The sequence below is a fragment of the Malaclemys terrapin genome, chromosome 9 (assembly GCF_027887155.1).
Source record: "Malaclemys terrapin pileata isolate rMalTer1 chromosome 9, rMalTer1.hap1, whole genome shotgun sequence".
Taxonomy (NCBI): Eukaryota; Metazoa; Chordata; order Testudines; family Emydidae; genus Malaclemys; species Malaclemys terrapin.
Genome location: NC_071513.1, coordinates 88591603 through 88604507, shown reverse-complemented (window position 1 = coordinate 88604507; position 12905 = coordinate 88591603). Strand labels below are relative to the sequence as shown.

At 42.7% G+C, this 12905-nt stretch overlaps 1 protein-coding gene across 1 annotated transcript in view; it reads left to right on the top strand.

Moving 5' to 3' along the window:
* The first annotated feature begins 6206 nt into the window (after window positions 1-6206).
* The window catches only part of WDR49 (WD repeat domain 49), a 70572-nt gene continuing 63873 nt past the window's right edge, over window positions 6207-12905 (top strand). The window contains exon 1 of the mRNA XM_054040513.1: window positions 6207-6843. Coding sequence (XP_053896488.1) covers window positions 6685-6843 — 159 coding nt within the window. The 5' untranslated portion in view covers window positions 6207-6684. The remainder of the gene's footprint in view (window positions 6844-12905) is intronic.

Here is a 12905-nt window from a genome sequence, read left to right as displayed (position 1 = left end):
GTAGAGTACATCTTCACATTTCCTTTTCCCAGCTTCTATGTAAATAAGAGTAACTGGTGAGCGGCTTACTTTTTGCAGTCTTCTAATATAGCAGTTCAAGCACTTCAGAAGAGGTCTTCCTCTAGCAATCCACTCTGAATGTGAGTTTTAACAAAGATGTTACGGAGTAAATGTGAAAACCAGTCCAGTAAACAATGTTAAACAAAATTTAGAAAATCTGGGACTGTAAAGGGGCAAAGAACTACGACTTCTTGTGAAAGTTACTTGTTTTTATGTTTTTCTTAGCATATGAATGAAGTAAAAATGTAGAAGGGCTTAAGTTCACTTACGTTTAGCTAATAGTTGAATGAATATTAAATCAGAGTTGAATGTAAACAAGTGAGCAACTCATTTTAAAATGAGAGTAAATGTGGTGGCAATGAAGCTCAACAGAGATGGTTATCCTCCAGATGAGATGTTACAGCAGCAGGCATAAACTCTCCAAAGAAATTGTGGGGGTCTGGAGCTCCCAAACAAACTTTGATTTACCAAAACAATAGAATATTATGGGGGTCTGCCTGGAATGAAATAAATAGTATTTTCTATTGATATGAAAGCCTGTTTTACCTGTCCCTTTCTCTTTCTTCTCCCCCGTCCATCTTCCCCCTTCCCTCCCCCCCCCCCCCCCATTTCTCAGTTATCTTGACTGGCATTGAATTGCATTCTGCTTTCCAGTGATCTTTCTCACAAACCTTTTGTTACCTATCAGTTCTGTGTTCTTGGGGAACCAGGACGCAGTACTGAACCTGTCTGACTTATGAAAGACCTCCCCGCCGCCCCGACCTCTGCTTGAACCAAAACCAATCAGAAGAAAGACTTACAAAAAGCATTGAAAAGGCAGTGGGAGACGCACCTAAACCCCTGGGACAAGGGTGACAGGATTAAGGAAACTCCCCTAGCCTCATTTGCATCAAAGATGAGCCAGGGAGGCATCTCCATTAGCATACAGAATGGAGAACAGAGATTCCAAGGCAAAAACCACATGGAATTCTGGGACCAGAAAAGCAGGGAAGCACTGCATGATGGGGGTTCCAGATGTTAATGAACCCACACCTGCACACACACACACCTGAGTAGTTATCCGACCAATTCTAGTAATAAATTCTTTATTGGTATCCAAAATAGTGAAGCTCCCTAATTGCATTGTGACCTCCCTCCAAGGAACACCGCCCATCGCCAGGAATGATCAGTTCATATTGTCTTACCTGAACAAAACAACTGGTATACTCCCTTGAGCCATCAGTTTACCTATAAACAAATCTAGTGTTCTCCCTTGAGCCATAGTTCTTTCCCTATAACAACCCCTACCCATGCTCAAGTAAGTGTTCTGATGCCTGGATCCAAAATCTGCATCCGTTCCAGTGGGACTTCATCTTCCGACTGGTCATGCTGGGGGCTCTGCCTGACTCTAGCACTCCGGACCCTCAGCAACCACCACCACCACCAACGATTCAAGCTTCACAAAGGTGAGAACCCAGCACGCTCACGCGCGTGCTCTCTCTCTCGGTATAGCCTTCGGATCCTGACTTGTGTGATCAGTGATTAGTTTTCTAAACCTGACTTTTATAATCAAATGTAAGATGGATTTAATATTATAATTGTTTTGTTTGGCTCCCTTATGGTTATTACCTGGCAATAAACTTCCATGGTTAAGCTGGTTGCTTCTCTCTCTTCTCCCCCCCCCCCCTTTTCCTCCCGTGGGTGTTTTTTGGTTTCTTCATTCGCTCTGCAGCAACACTCCTTGTACCTAAGGTAAAAATCCCTGCAGCGCCCAAAAATCCTGTGGCGTTCGCTCATCAAGTGGGTTAGTACCAGAATAATTGTAACGTAAAAGTGGGGACAGAGATGTGGTGAACCTGGAACATATGAGGGTGGCAGCTTGGAGGTGCTGTTCGACCCAGCCTGCTCGGGTGTGCTCTATTCTGGTGCGGTGCCCATGGCCTATGAGGGGGACAGCTTGGAAATGCTGCTTGACCCAGCCTACTGCGTCCAGGGACATATAAGGGGTCAGCTTGAGAGTGCTGATTAACCCAGTCTTCTCAGACGCGCTCTGTTAATGTGTGAGTTTGTCTGATTCTGGGGCTGGAAGAACCCAGCCCTGGGGAACCTAGGTCCTGCAGGTTAGCTCCATTGGGAGAGAACTTGCAGCAGGGAAAAGTAGAGTTCCGTATGAGAACACAGGTGACACAAGCAGTACATTGATAGAATTACAGAACCCCCCTCTCCCCACCCCAGAAGAGTAACCCTAATAAATGATCATATCCCAAAGTAACGGGCAAATCTGGTAAGGCTTTTCCTACATATCAGGGGGAAATATTCCTTTAGTATTTAATTATGTGGAAGAAATTGTCTGTTATTCATTTTACAGGGATGATCGCACATGTATGTTCCACATAGAACCGCTGTCAAAATAAGGCTTTGATTTATGAGGCCATTGCTTTCCATTTTAGCTTCATGAACCTTTGACTCTTTTTGTAATCAGCTAGACAGAAACAGATCACAAATCTAAGCCTTAGAAAAAGGATATAAATGACCAAATTTTAAAGGGACAAGGTGGGTAGGTAATATTTATTAAACCACCTTCTGGTGGTGAAAGAGACACATTTTCGAGCCTCATAGACTTCTTCAGATCTGGGAAAGTACTTTGTGTCAGCTGAATACAAGGTGGCATAAATTGTTTAGCATAAATAATTAACATGTATTTTAAGGTGAAGTGGCTTGTTAACAACACTGGAGTCATAGGACAAAAAAGGGGAGTTATTGGGTGCAGATTGTTGTAATGAGCCATAAATCTAGTGTCTTTATAAAGACCATAATTTTTAGTATCTGGCAAAATACTGAATTTAAGCTCCCGGGCTTGTCTTCCAAAGATGTTTTGTAGGTTTCCTTTGAGAACGAAGATTGAGAAGTCAGCTACAGAGTGATAGTTTTGTGAAAAGTGTTTGCCCATGCGCGACATGTTTTTGCCTTTTATCATTTTTCTGTGCAAGTTCATTTGAGAGCATAGTGGTGGTCAGGTTTCACCAACATAGTTGTTATTGGGCATGTGGTGCACTGGATAAGGTACACCGCTTGTGATAGGCATGTGTAGGATCTTGAAAGGTGTGTTATGGGAGGTGGAACTGATCATGTAGCAGTGAAGACATGTCTGCAGGTTTTGCATCTGTTCTGGCAGGGTCTGGTGCCAGTTTGAGTTTGTGAGTACTGATCAGTGGGGAGGATGCTTCTGATGATGAGGTTGAGTGTCGGAGGGAGGGGGGGAGTATTGAAGTCCAGAAAAGGGGTGTTGGGAAAGATTTATTTCAGAATATATGGTTCCTATTAACTGTTTAATGATATCCCATATGGGTCCCCATGTGTGAGGGTAGGTGACAACTAGGAGTGTGTGGCTGGAGGGAGGTTGTCTCTTTCACCAACAGAAGTTGGTCCAATAAAAAAGATATTACCTCCCCCACCTTGTCTCTCTAATCTCTCTTGGGACCAATATAGGTACTGCAAACAAATTTTGAGGGGAATTTTAAGGGAGGTGGAATTACAGTGTCCATGATAGATTAGGTTTAGATTTAATCTTTGTGGATGCAAACTGATGATGTTTGCTGCAATAACCTTTTCTCCCCAACCCAGCTGTGATGGAGTGGGGGCCAGCCTGACATCATCCTTCCCTAGGTATTCTGCAGGATAGGGTAGATTTACTTTCCACTTGGATCTTTGTAAGAGCCCCTTCTGGGGAAGTGGCCCCAACTACGGTATCAATGTTTCCCATCAGTCTGGCCCCATCTTCCTGTGGGCAATGATTGCTGGTTCTGTTCTCTCCAGCAGAGGGGGTTACAGGTGATTTGCTCTTTTGACCAGCTTACCCTGTGACAGGATTCCAAACTGGCTTCTGCCAGTGAAACTCAAGGAGTTATCAAGCCCTGCATGTTTGTATCTATAGGTTCTGCCATGCTTTTATTTCGGTATATTGTTTTCCCTCTCATTCCCTTTTCCTTAGCAGAAGCCGCTTTCAAATTGGCCATTAGAGGAGGTGTAGGAGGAGCAGACCTCCCTTCCACGTCCAACCACAGCAGCGTGTGATGCCTCTGAGCACCTCCCACTGATGGTGAGTTTTCAGGACCCTACTTTTTTAACATCCCACCTTTTTACTAGGACAGAGCAGAGAGAATATAGTGGAATCCTCTGCCTAAATGTAGGGGCAAAACTGAAAAGGTAAAACAATAGGTGTTGCAAATAAATCCAGCTACATTCTCACAAAATAGAAGAGAAGGTAAGATAGGGTTTACATGATTGCTGGAAGGAAAAGAAAAGTAATAGCTCTATTTCCATACACTCAACTAGGGACTTAAAGAAATCCCCATGCCTGGGAGGTGCACTGAAATCAGGCAAAAGTGACTGTAATCTGGCTACCGTGCTCTCTACAGGAAAGAAAGAGGGCACTATGGAGGATTTAAAGGGACACTTCTAGGATAAATTTGACCCTAACTTCAGTTAGGTGAGCGTAATCTTCTCCAAAACTAATGGAAATAGTTCCATTGTTTTGTTTAGTTCCAACAAAGACAATTTTTAATAAACCCAAATGCTCCATCACTAGACCAGATTCTCAGGTAGCATAAATCAGCTACATCTAGTTCTGCAGGTTTAGACCAGCTGAATATCTGCTTCTAATGCATGTAAACTTGAGTGGAAGTGATAAGTGTAGTACAAACTAATGTAATATCATAAAATGAAGTGATATTCTAAATATTAATATATCCTTATTTTCCATGTCCCAGATAAGAGAAATGCACGAAACAGAGTATCAGCAAAGCAAAAGAAATGAGATATTTAAATTTCTTTCTGTTTTAAATGACTAGTTATGGGATTTAGGACCTAGGAAAGGAAATGTCCTTTTAATTATTCATAATTGGTATTTCAAAGGAATATAGTTCCACTCTTCCATCAACCATGTTTGTGCTTTCTTCAACCCTGCCACTTACGGTTGGAACACCCTCCATGAACTAATCAGTAAGAGCCCTACCACTTTCTCCTTCACATCCCTTCTGAAGATCTGTTTTCTGCCTGATGCCTGCAAGAAAACACACAGACTAACACCCACTTGGCAAAAGTCAGTGTAATTACAAACAAACCCATAGCAAATGTATACACATATATATAAAATGGTGTATATTTGATTTGCTCCTTCTTCCCAACCCTGTATATGTTGCTTGTCTGCTCCATCACCAATCCTGCAAAACATATGCATGCAAGAAACTTTTCTTACCATTCATGGAAAACTGTTGGCAGGGCTGAGGCCTCATATAGTAGACCACCGGCAGTAAGTCTCAGAGCTGAGGTCGACTGACTCAGGTGTGCAGAGCTCACATGATGGGGCTAAAAATATCAGTGTAAACATTTGGGCTCAGGCTGGAACCTGGGCTCTGAAGCCCAGTCAGACCCTAGGCTCCAGTCCAAGCCCAAATTATCTACACTGTTATTTTTAGTCCCATAGTGTGAGCCATGGAAGTCAGTTGACCTGGGGTCTGAGAACTGCTGCCTCTTTTGGGGGGGAGGGTGCGGGGGGCTTGCAGCCTAGACATACCCATAGATTGCACACTCTTTAGGGCAGGGGAACCTGGTCTACCTTTGTGCTTATACAACACCTTGCACATGGGGATCCAATCCTGATATGGGTCTCTGAGCACTACTGTAATATAATTATGATCTAAACCTAAACATAGGATAAAAGGTCAAATCTTGCCCACCCTTTTTGCCAAATTGCATCATTTATTACCTCATGAAACTTCGTTGAAATCAATAAGATTGTGCCTGGCAGTGGGCACGATGAGGATTGGCAAAATTGGACTCCAAATTTGCAGTTGACTGTGATGTAAAAGCTGGTTCACTTAAAACCAATCTTATTTTGTAGTATGCAAAAAAGGTCACTTTTACAGGAGGGTATATTTGATTAAATGATACCATTGCCATTCCTTTATAGCTATACTGTACTTCTAGTCGTGCTTGCAAATAGCCCTCTTATGCAAACACCTCCATTTTGACCAATAACCAGAGGAGAGAAGGGAGGGAAGCTTAGCTAGCTTTGTATACGTTGCCAGGAAACCTTTGTAAGCACCAAGAACAAGAAAAGTAAAGGACTCTGTACGTTCCTTTAGTTTAAACTCTTTATTCGAGAGTAAAAATAGTTGTAGAGCTTACCAAAGTGTTCTGCAAAAATAATGGAGTTATAATCACATACAATCACAACATTAAATATCACATTATTAATGACAAGGTAAGTAAAATGGATTTTAAATAGCTGACTTTCTAATGCATATTTAGATATCAAATAGAAATGTTTGTACACTTGCTTTCTGTATTAGTTAGTTACAATCAAAGGAAGCCAGGTACATCGTACCTTTAATAAATAGAATGTTGGAGAGTATCTTTAATGGTCTGGTATGTTATGAAATAAAATTCAAAGTCAAGAGTTAAAAATGTTTTTATTGTTTTATTTAAATTGATCTTTTCCCTCTTTATATACGTTGTCTCTGAATTTGAGTTATTGGATTTCTACAAAAAAAAAAAAAAACTAAAAAAAAATATTTTTCTTAAAGGACAAGAACTGAGTCAAATATGACCCTATGTGCCAGAAGATGTTAAAGTGAATCAAGCATGAGCTACCCACATCTTTCACTTAACGACTCCCAGCCCAGTGCTGGGTGTCTGACCTCAGACAGAACAGAAGACACTACAGCAATGAAAAATGTTCCGGAACAACTTGAAAACAGACTAAGTATTTATGATTTAATGAAAATGCAAGAGATTTTTATGGTAAGTGAATTTCCTAATTAAAATATTAATTGAAAGGATTTTGAGTTGCTTATCAAGGAAATATAGAAAGCATTATCAATAATGTTTATATTGTCATATGGTATCAAGAAAAGTGGGTCTGTCTACATAAGGAAATATAGGATGTAGAAACAGACAAAATTCTCTTAGTTGGGTGTGAATCCAAGATTAGGACAAGAAGCGATGGGCTTAAATTGCAGCAAGGGAGGTTTAAGTTAGACATTAGGAAAAGCTTCCTAACTGTCAGGGTGGTTAAACACTAGATAAAATTGCCTAGGGAGGTTGTGGAATCTCCATCATTGGAGATTTTTAAGACCAGGTTAGACAAACACCTGTCAGGAATGGTCTAGATCAGTGGTTCTCAAACTAAGGCTCCGCTTGTTCAGGGAACGCCCCTGGCGGGCCGGGCCACTTTGTTTACCTGCTACGTCCACAGGTTCGGTCGATCGCGGCTCCCATTGGCCGCGGTTCGCCGCTCCAGGCCAATGGGGGCAACGGGAAGGGCGGACAGCATGTCCCTTGGCCCGCGCTGCTTTCTGCAGCCCCCATTGGCCTGGAGCAGTGAATCGCGGCCAGTCGGAGCTGTGAACCGCTGCCAGTGGGAGCCGTGATCGGCCGAACCTGCGGGCGCAGCAGGTAAACAAACCGGCTCAGCCCGCCAGGGGCTTTCCCTACACAAGCGGTGGCCCTAGTTTGACAACCACTGGTCTAAATAATACTTAGTCCTGCCATGAGTGCAGGGGACTGGACTAGATGACCCCTCAAGGTCCCTTCCAGTCCTATGATTCTATGATTAGAAATACTAGTCAAGTGGGGAAAAAAAAAAAAACAGTAATCAAGAATAAACTCACTGCCTAAAAGTGAGGTGACCAAAGAAAGGTTTATCTTTTTTCTTTCCCAGGAGCAGCTTTAAATAAAACTCCCGTACATATTCAACATGACACAATACAACCTTAGCTTTAGGCAAACAAGGGGCCATTGACCTAGCACTACTCTTCAGGAAGCCATGCTACTTATCTGTGCAGCCATGACTCAGGCGAATACTGCCCACAATTAGAGATGATTGGGCTTGAGGCCCCTGTCTATGTCACACAGCAATAACCCTTTCCCCGAGCTGATTAAGAAGGGGCTCTGACATGCACTTAAGGGTGTCCCAGTAAATGGTCTGATGCAAAATTATGACAAGGACACGGGGATTTAGGAGGTTGAGTGAAGAGGGACCAAACAGGGATTTTTTTAGGGGAAAAGAAGAGTTGTTCAGAGTTCCAACTTAGATTCAGTGTTTCCTGTCCTCAGACAGAATAGCTTTTCTTGATGGTAAATATGTTCTCTTGGGTGGGCAGACCTATTAGCAGTTGCCATCAATAATCTCCACAGGAACTGCATTCATAAAGCAGAGTCTTAGGGCTTGCTAACATGGTGCGGGAAAGTGCTCTACAGGGGTGTGATTTGTAGAGCTCTCTAACTGCCTCATGTAGACCCTGCTGGCATGCTCTTTTCAGTACCTTTTAATGTGTGCCAGCAGGGTCTACATGGACCAGTTAGAGCACTCTACAAATCACACTCCTGTTGAGTGCTTCACTGCATCATGTAGACAAGTTCTTACGTAAAATGTGGGCTGCATCCATGGAGCATTGTAGCGGGACAGTCACCCCGCTCCGGCTCTGAAAGGGTTAAAAGCCAGCTCTGGGAGAGCTGGGGCTGAGAGGCAGCCAATCAGGGCTTGCCAAGCCAGTATAAAAGAGGGCAGACCAGAAGGGGTAATTGGGGTCTCTCTAGCTTTGGAGAGAGATGGACCTAGCTGCCTGAAGGAGCAAAGAGTACTTTGGACAGACCAGTGCTGGGGAAGGGGCAGGCTAAGGTGGGGAGCTCAGGCCTGGTGACCTCCCAGGCTGAGGCCTGACAAGAAGGCCTAAGGAGGTACTAGGGTTGCAGGGAGAGGCCGCAGGTCCAAACTCCCTTGCTGATGATGAGTGGCCAATTCAGATTGCAGTTTGCCCCTGAGGAAAGGGGCTAGATGAGGACTAGCAATGGGTCACTGAGGCGAGGTGGGCTTAGGGGATTGGGGTTCCCAAGGGAGGGGAGACCCAGCGTCTCCCAGTGGGGCAACACCCCAAGGTAAGGGGCGCCAGGGACCGGGAAGGACACGGGGCCTGACGTGCTTATAAGTGGTGAAGATCAGGAGGAAGCAGGCACTGGTAGGAAGACACAGGCCAGCAGGAGACGCTCCGAGGCTGGAACTGAGCTAATTCCTAGACGACCAGCAGGAGGTGCTGTGGCGGTGAGTGCTCGACCTGTTACAAGCAGACACAGAATTAGGAATGGGTGGGCTTGTGCCTTAAAGCACTGGATTGGGATTTGGAGAATCTGGGGTTTATTCTTGGTTCTGAGAGGTTTAATTCATTAAGGTATTCAGATACGACAATTATGAGAGGTGGAGTGGGGGATAACGTGCTCAGATAGATAAAGTGACAAAGTAGCCCAAAGAAGAGAGCCCTATGACACTGCAAAAGGAAAAATACCCATTTTTGTTTTGTTTTTGGTTTTGGTTTTTTTGGTACAGTATAATTCTCCTTTCACTTGCAGTGGTGTATATCTGGAGTAACTCTGGTGAAGTTGGCAGAGAGATACCAGTGGTTTAAATTAAACTGGTTTAAATGAGAGGAGATTCAGGCCTGATAGCTCTGTAAGAATAGCCAAAATGTTCTAAACCTACTTGAATAGGCCTCTGTGAAACCTAAGCGCTGAAGAAAAAAAAATCTGAACTGAGTTTTACTTACTGTTTATATACTGCTGTGAGTAATGGATGTTTTCAGGTAAACTACTCCTGCGCCCAATTCATTTGCGCAGAAATGTTTCCTGTCACTCAATATCTAACTAAGAACTCCACAGGTGATCTGAGTTAGACTTTTCAGAGAGGAAATATGTTTTGCCCACTTCATGAGATTGTAGATTTTGGCACAGCAGAACTTTATTTTATGAAATACAAGCAATAATACCGCCTGAAGATGAAACTGAGGATCAACCTGTTGACCCCTCTTCTGTGTGGAGGTGCTTCTCATGAACATGGAAGCAACACTGCTGTAATTTCCTGCCAAGATACAGTATGATAAATACGGAACCAGCAGGTATTAGCAGAGAAACACCCAGGGAAGGTACAGCTGAGGCAGAGGAAGCTATTGTAATCACGTACTTCATTCGACCCAAATTAAACCACCTGCCTGACACAATGGAATAATTAGATCTCAAAAGCTCTATCTGACCAATCATCGCTTATTGAGATGTCCAGTATTACGGGTGACCTCACACTAGGGCTTCATTTGAAAGGACGTTGAGCCCAGCAGGACATGCTCAGTGATCGCACTACATGCTTTACAGGGATTAAAAGAACTTGTGTGCTATTGCTCTTCATTTGCCAATTACCAATATCGACACACACAAGAAGATACCACTTTAGAAAGAAAGAAGAAAGAAATAATGGAGATATCCCATCTCCTAGAACTGGAAGGGACCTTGAAAGGTCATCAAGTCCAGCCCCCTGCCTTCACTAGCAGGACCAAGTACTGATTTTGCCCCAGATTCCCAAGTGGCCCCCTCAAGGATTGAACTCACAACCCTGGGTTTAGCAGGCCAATGCTCAAACCACTGAGCTATCCCTCCCCTAAATAAACTGTGCATAGCTACCATTTTCCCCCAATGCAGAATATACATTGCACATACAAAATGCAAGACAGAGACAGAGAAGGATCAAGTACAAACATCTTGACAGCTCAGAGAGCTTTTATTTAGTGATTGCAACACAAAATCATTGGTTTTAGCTTCACATGAGATAAAGTTGCCTCTGAGTGTAGTTTTTGCTTTTAAGGCAAAAAAGCATTTGTGGCCTTTGGGTCTTAATGTTCAGGGCAGATGGACTGGATTGCATGTGGATCCCCTTCCTGTCTGTAGCTGTGCTGTGCTAGGCAATAGCTTTACCTCAGGGGTATAATTTTTAGTGCAGGCTTCTTATTTATTTCCAGTTGCTCTGCTTTTGTGGCCTTCAAGACTGCTTAAAATGGATGGCGTTCATTTTGTGCAACGTACACCTGCAAACTACCATTTATTTTCATAGCTGCAGTCACTGGGTATCCTTTTGTGTGTGTTCAGCCTAAGAACGGCAATTTCTATTTCTCTCCAGACTATCAGTCACTGTCCTTTGAGCCTAATTTTGGGAACAAATGGAATGGTGTATCACCTAACATGCTTAAGATACATGGACTTTACTATGGGTATGGTCCAGCTGCAACCAACCATCATTTCTGTTTACCTCCAAGCTATCTGTCACTTTAAATCACATTTCTGGAACACAATTTGTAGAGGGGTGCAATTTGCTGAGTTGCCTTTAGTAAGTCTAATTGTGTAATTTTATATCTCTCTAAAAACATGCTTTAGAACTTTCTGAGAGTCTTGTGAGTGATATGGAAGCAAATTTCAACCAAATTAAATTTTGTTTGATAAATTATACTCTCAAATGCATTCACTCAATTAGTAGTACTTCTGGCCACTCATATTCATCAAAATAATTTGTAGGAAACAATTACATAAAAATAAATATGAACAGATTAACCTTTACATTTATATTCTCCTCCCATCTGAATCCCCCAAAATAGTCTCTTGTTTGACTCTCTAGGTCAGCGGTTCTCAAACTGTGGGGACCACAAAATGAGTCGCAACCCCATTTTAATGGGGTTGCCATAGCCAGCATTAGACTTGCTGGGACCCAGGGCTGAAGCTGAAGCCCGAGCTCCACCCCCACTTAGGGCAGCGGGGCTTGGGCTGCGGCCCTCTCTCCCCTGACACAGGGCATCAGGGCTCAGGCTGGGGCCCCTTTTGCCCCGCACCCAAGGCGGCAGGGCTCGGGCTCCGGTCCTCCCCCTGGGGTCATGTAGTAACTTTGTTGTCGGAAGGGGGTCACGGCGCAATGCTCTAGGTTATCTACAATCTTGCCTTATTGCCTGTTTCCAGTATTACATAGGTTTGTATTGTACATCAATTAATTTTTATACAAAAATTATAGGATTCAAACCTAGTTTCCACTAAAATCAATTGGAATATTGCTACTGTGGAAACAGGATGAGACTCCAGGTTTCTAATTCATATTAGAATTGCGCAAATAGGTGGTGCTAGTAGATTCACCAATAGTTAAGATTGCAAGACACTTTCCATTATAAGACCCAGTTTACAGTTGCTTATAACTTTACCAAACTTTAACTGTTGAAGCTGAAATTTCCCATGTACAGGCAACCTTAACTCTGACTTTTCATAATTTTTGAATGCTTGACTTTGCAACCATAATAATGTTCTTCTAACTCCTTTGTGTGTGTGTGTAATACATATATAAATCTAAAAACAGTGGACTTTGATGGTACTACCTGGAATGTGGATGGGAAGACCTCTATTTGCTAAGTGCCCTTTTGATGGGCTTGGCATTATAGTTTAATGCAGATGAAACTTAAAATGATTTTTGGTATCAATTGTAAAATATTACCACATTGTTGAAGTGACCCTTTTGCCCACAGCAAAAGTCTGTACAAGTCTCAGAATTTTTCAGTAGAGGAAACCCAACTTTTTATTGAATGCAACAGTAATAGTAGCAAAAGGATGATGACTTTGGTTCTATATGTATCTTGAGCTGTTAGAATGGAGTTTGGAAACCCAGCGCTATTTACATCTCTTCATAGATGACATGCCTAGAAACCTTTGACTGACTTCCAATATTCCCATTCAGTTAGGGCTGCCAATTTAATCATATAAGTTAACCCATTTGATGATGTAAAGTAGGACCGCCTCCCGCCGCCCCAAAAAAACCTTTACCATTAATAGGCCCAGGAAATGAGAAAGTTGGAACGTTGTTTTAATTGCTATAATTAACCAAAATATTTTAAAAATTTACCTTACAAATACTGTAAAACTGAGTGTCAGTGCTTTTTTTTAGTAAAAGAGCACCCAGTTTGATTGGCTGTGTTAGTTTAAGAACACTGGTTTTCCAGACTCAGAGTTCCATA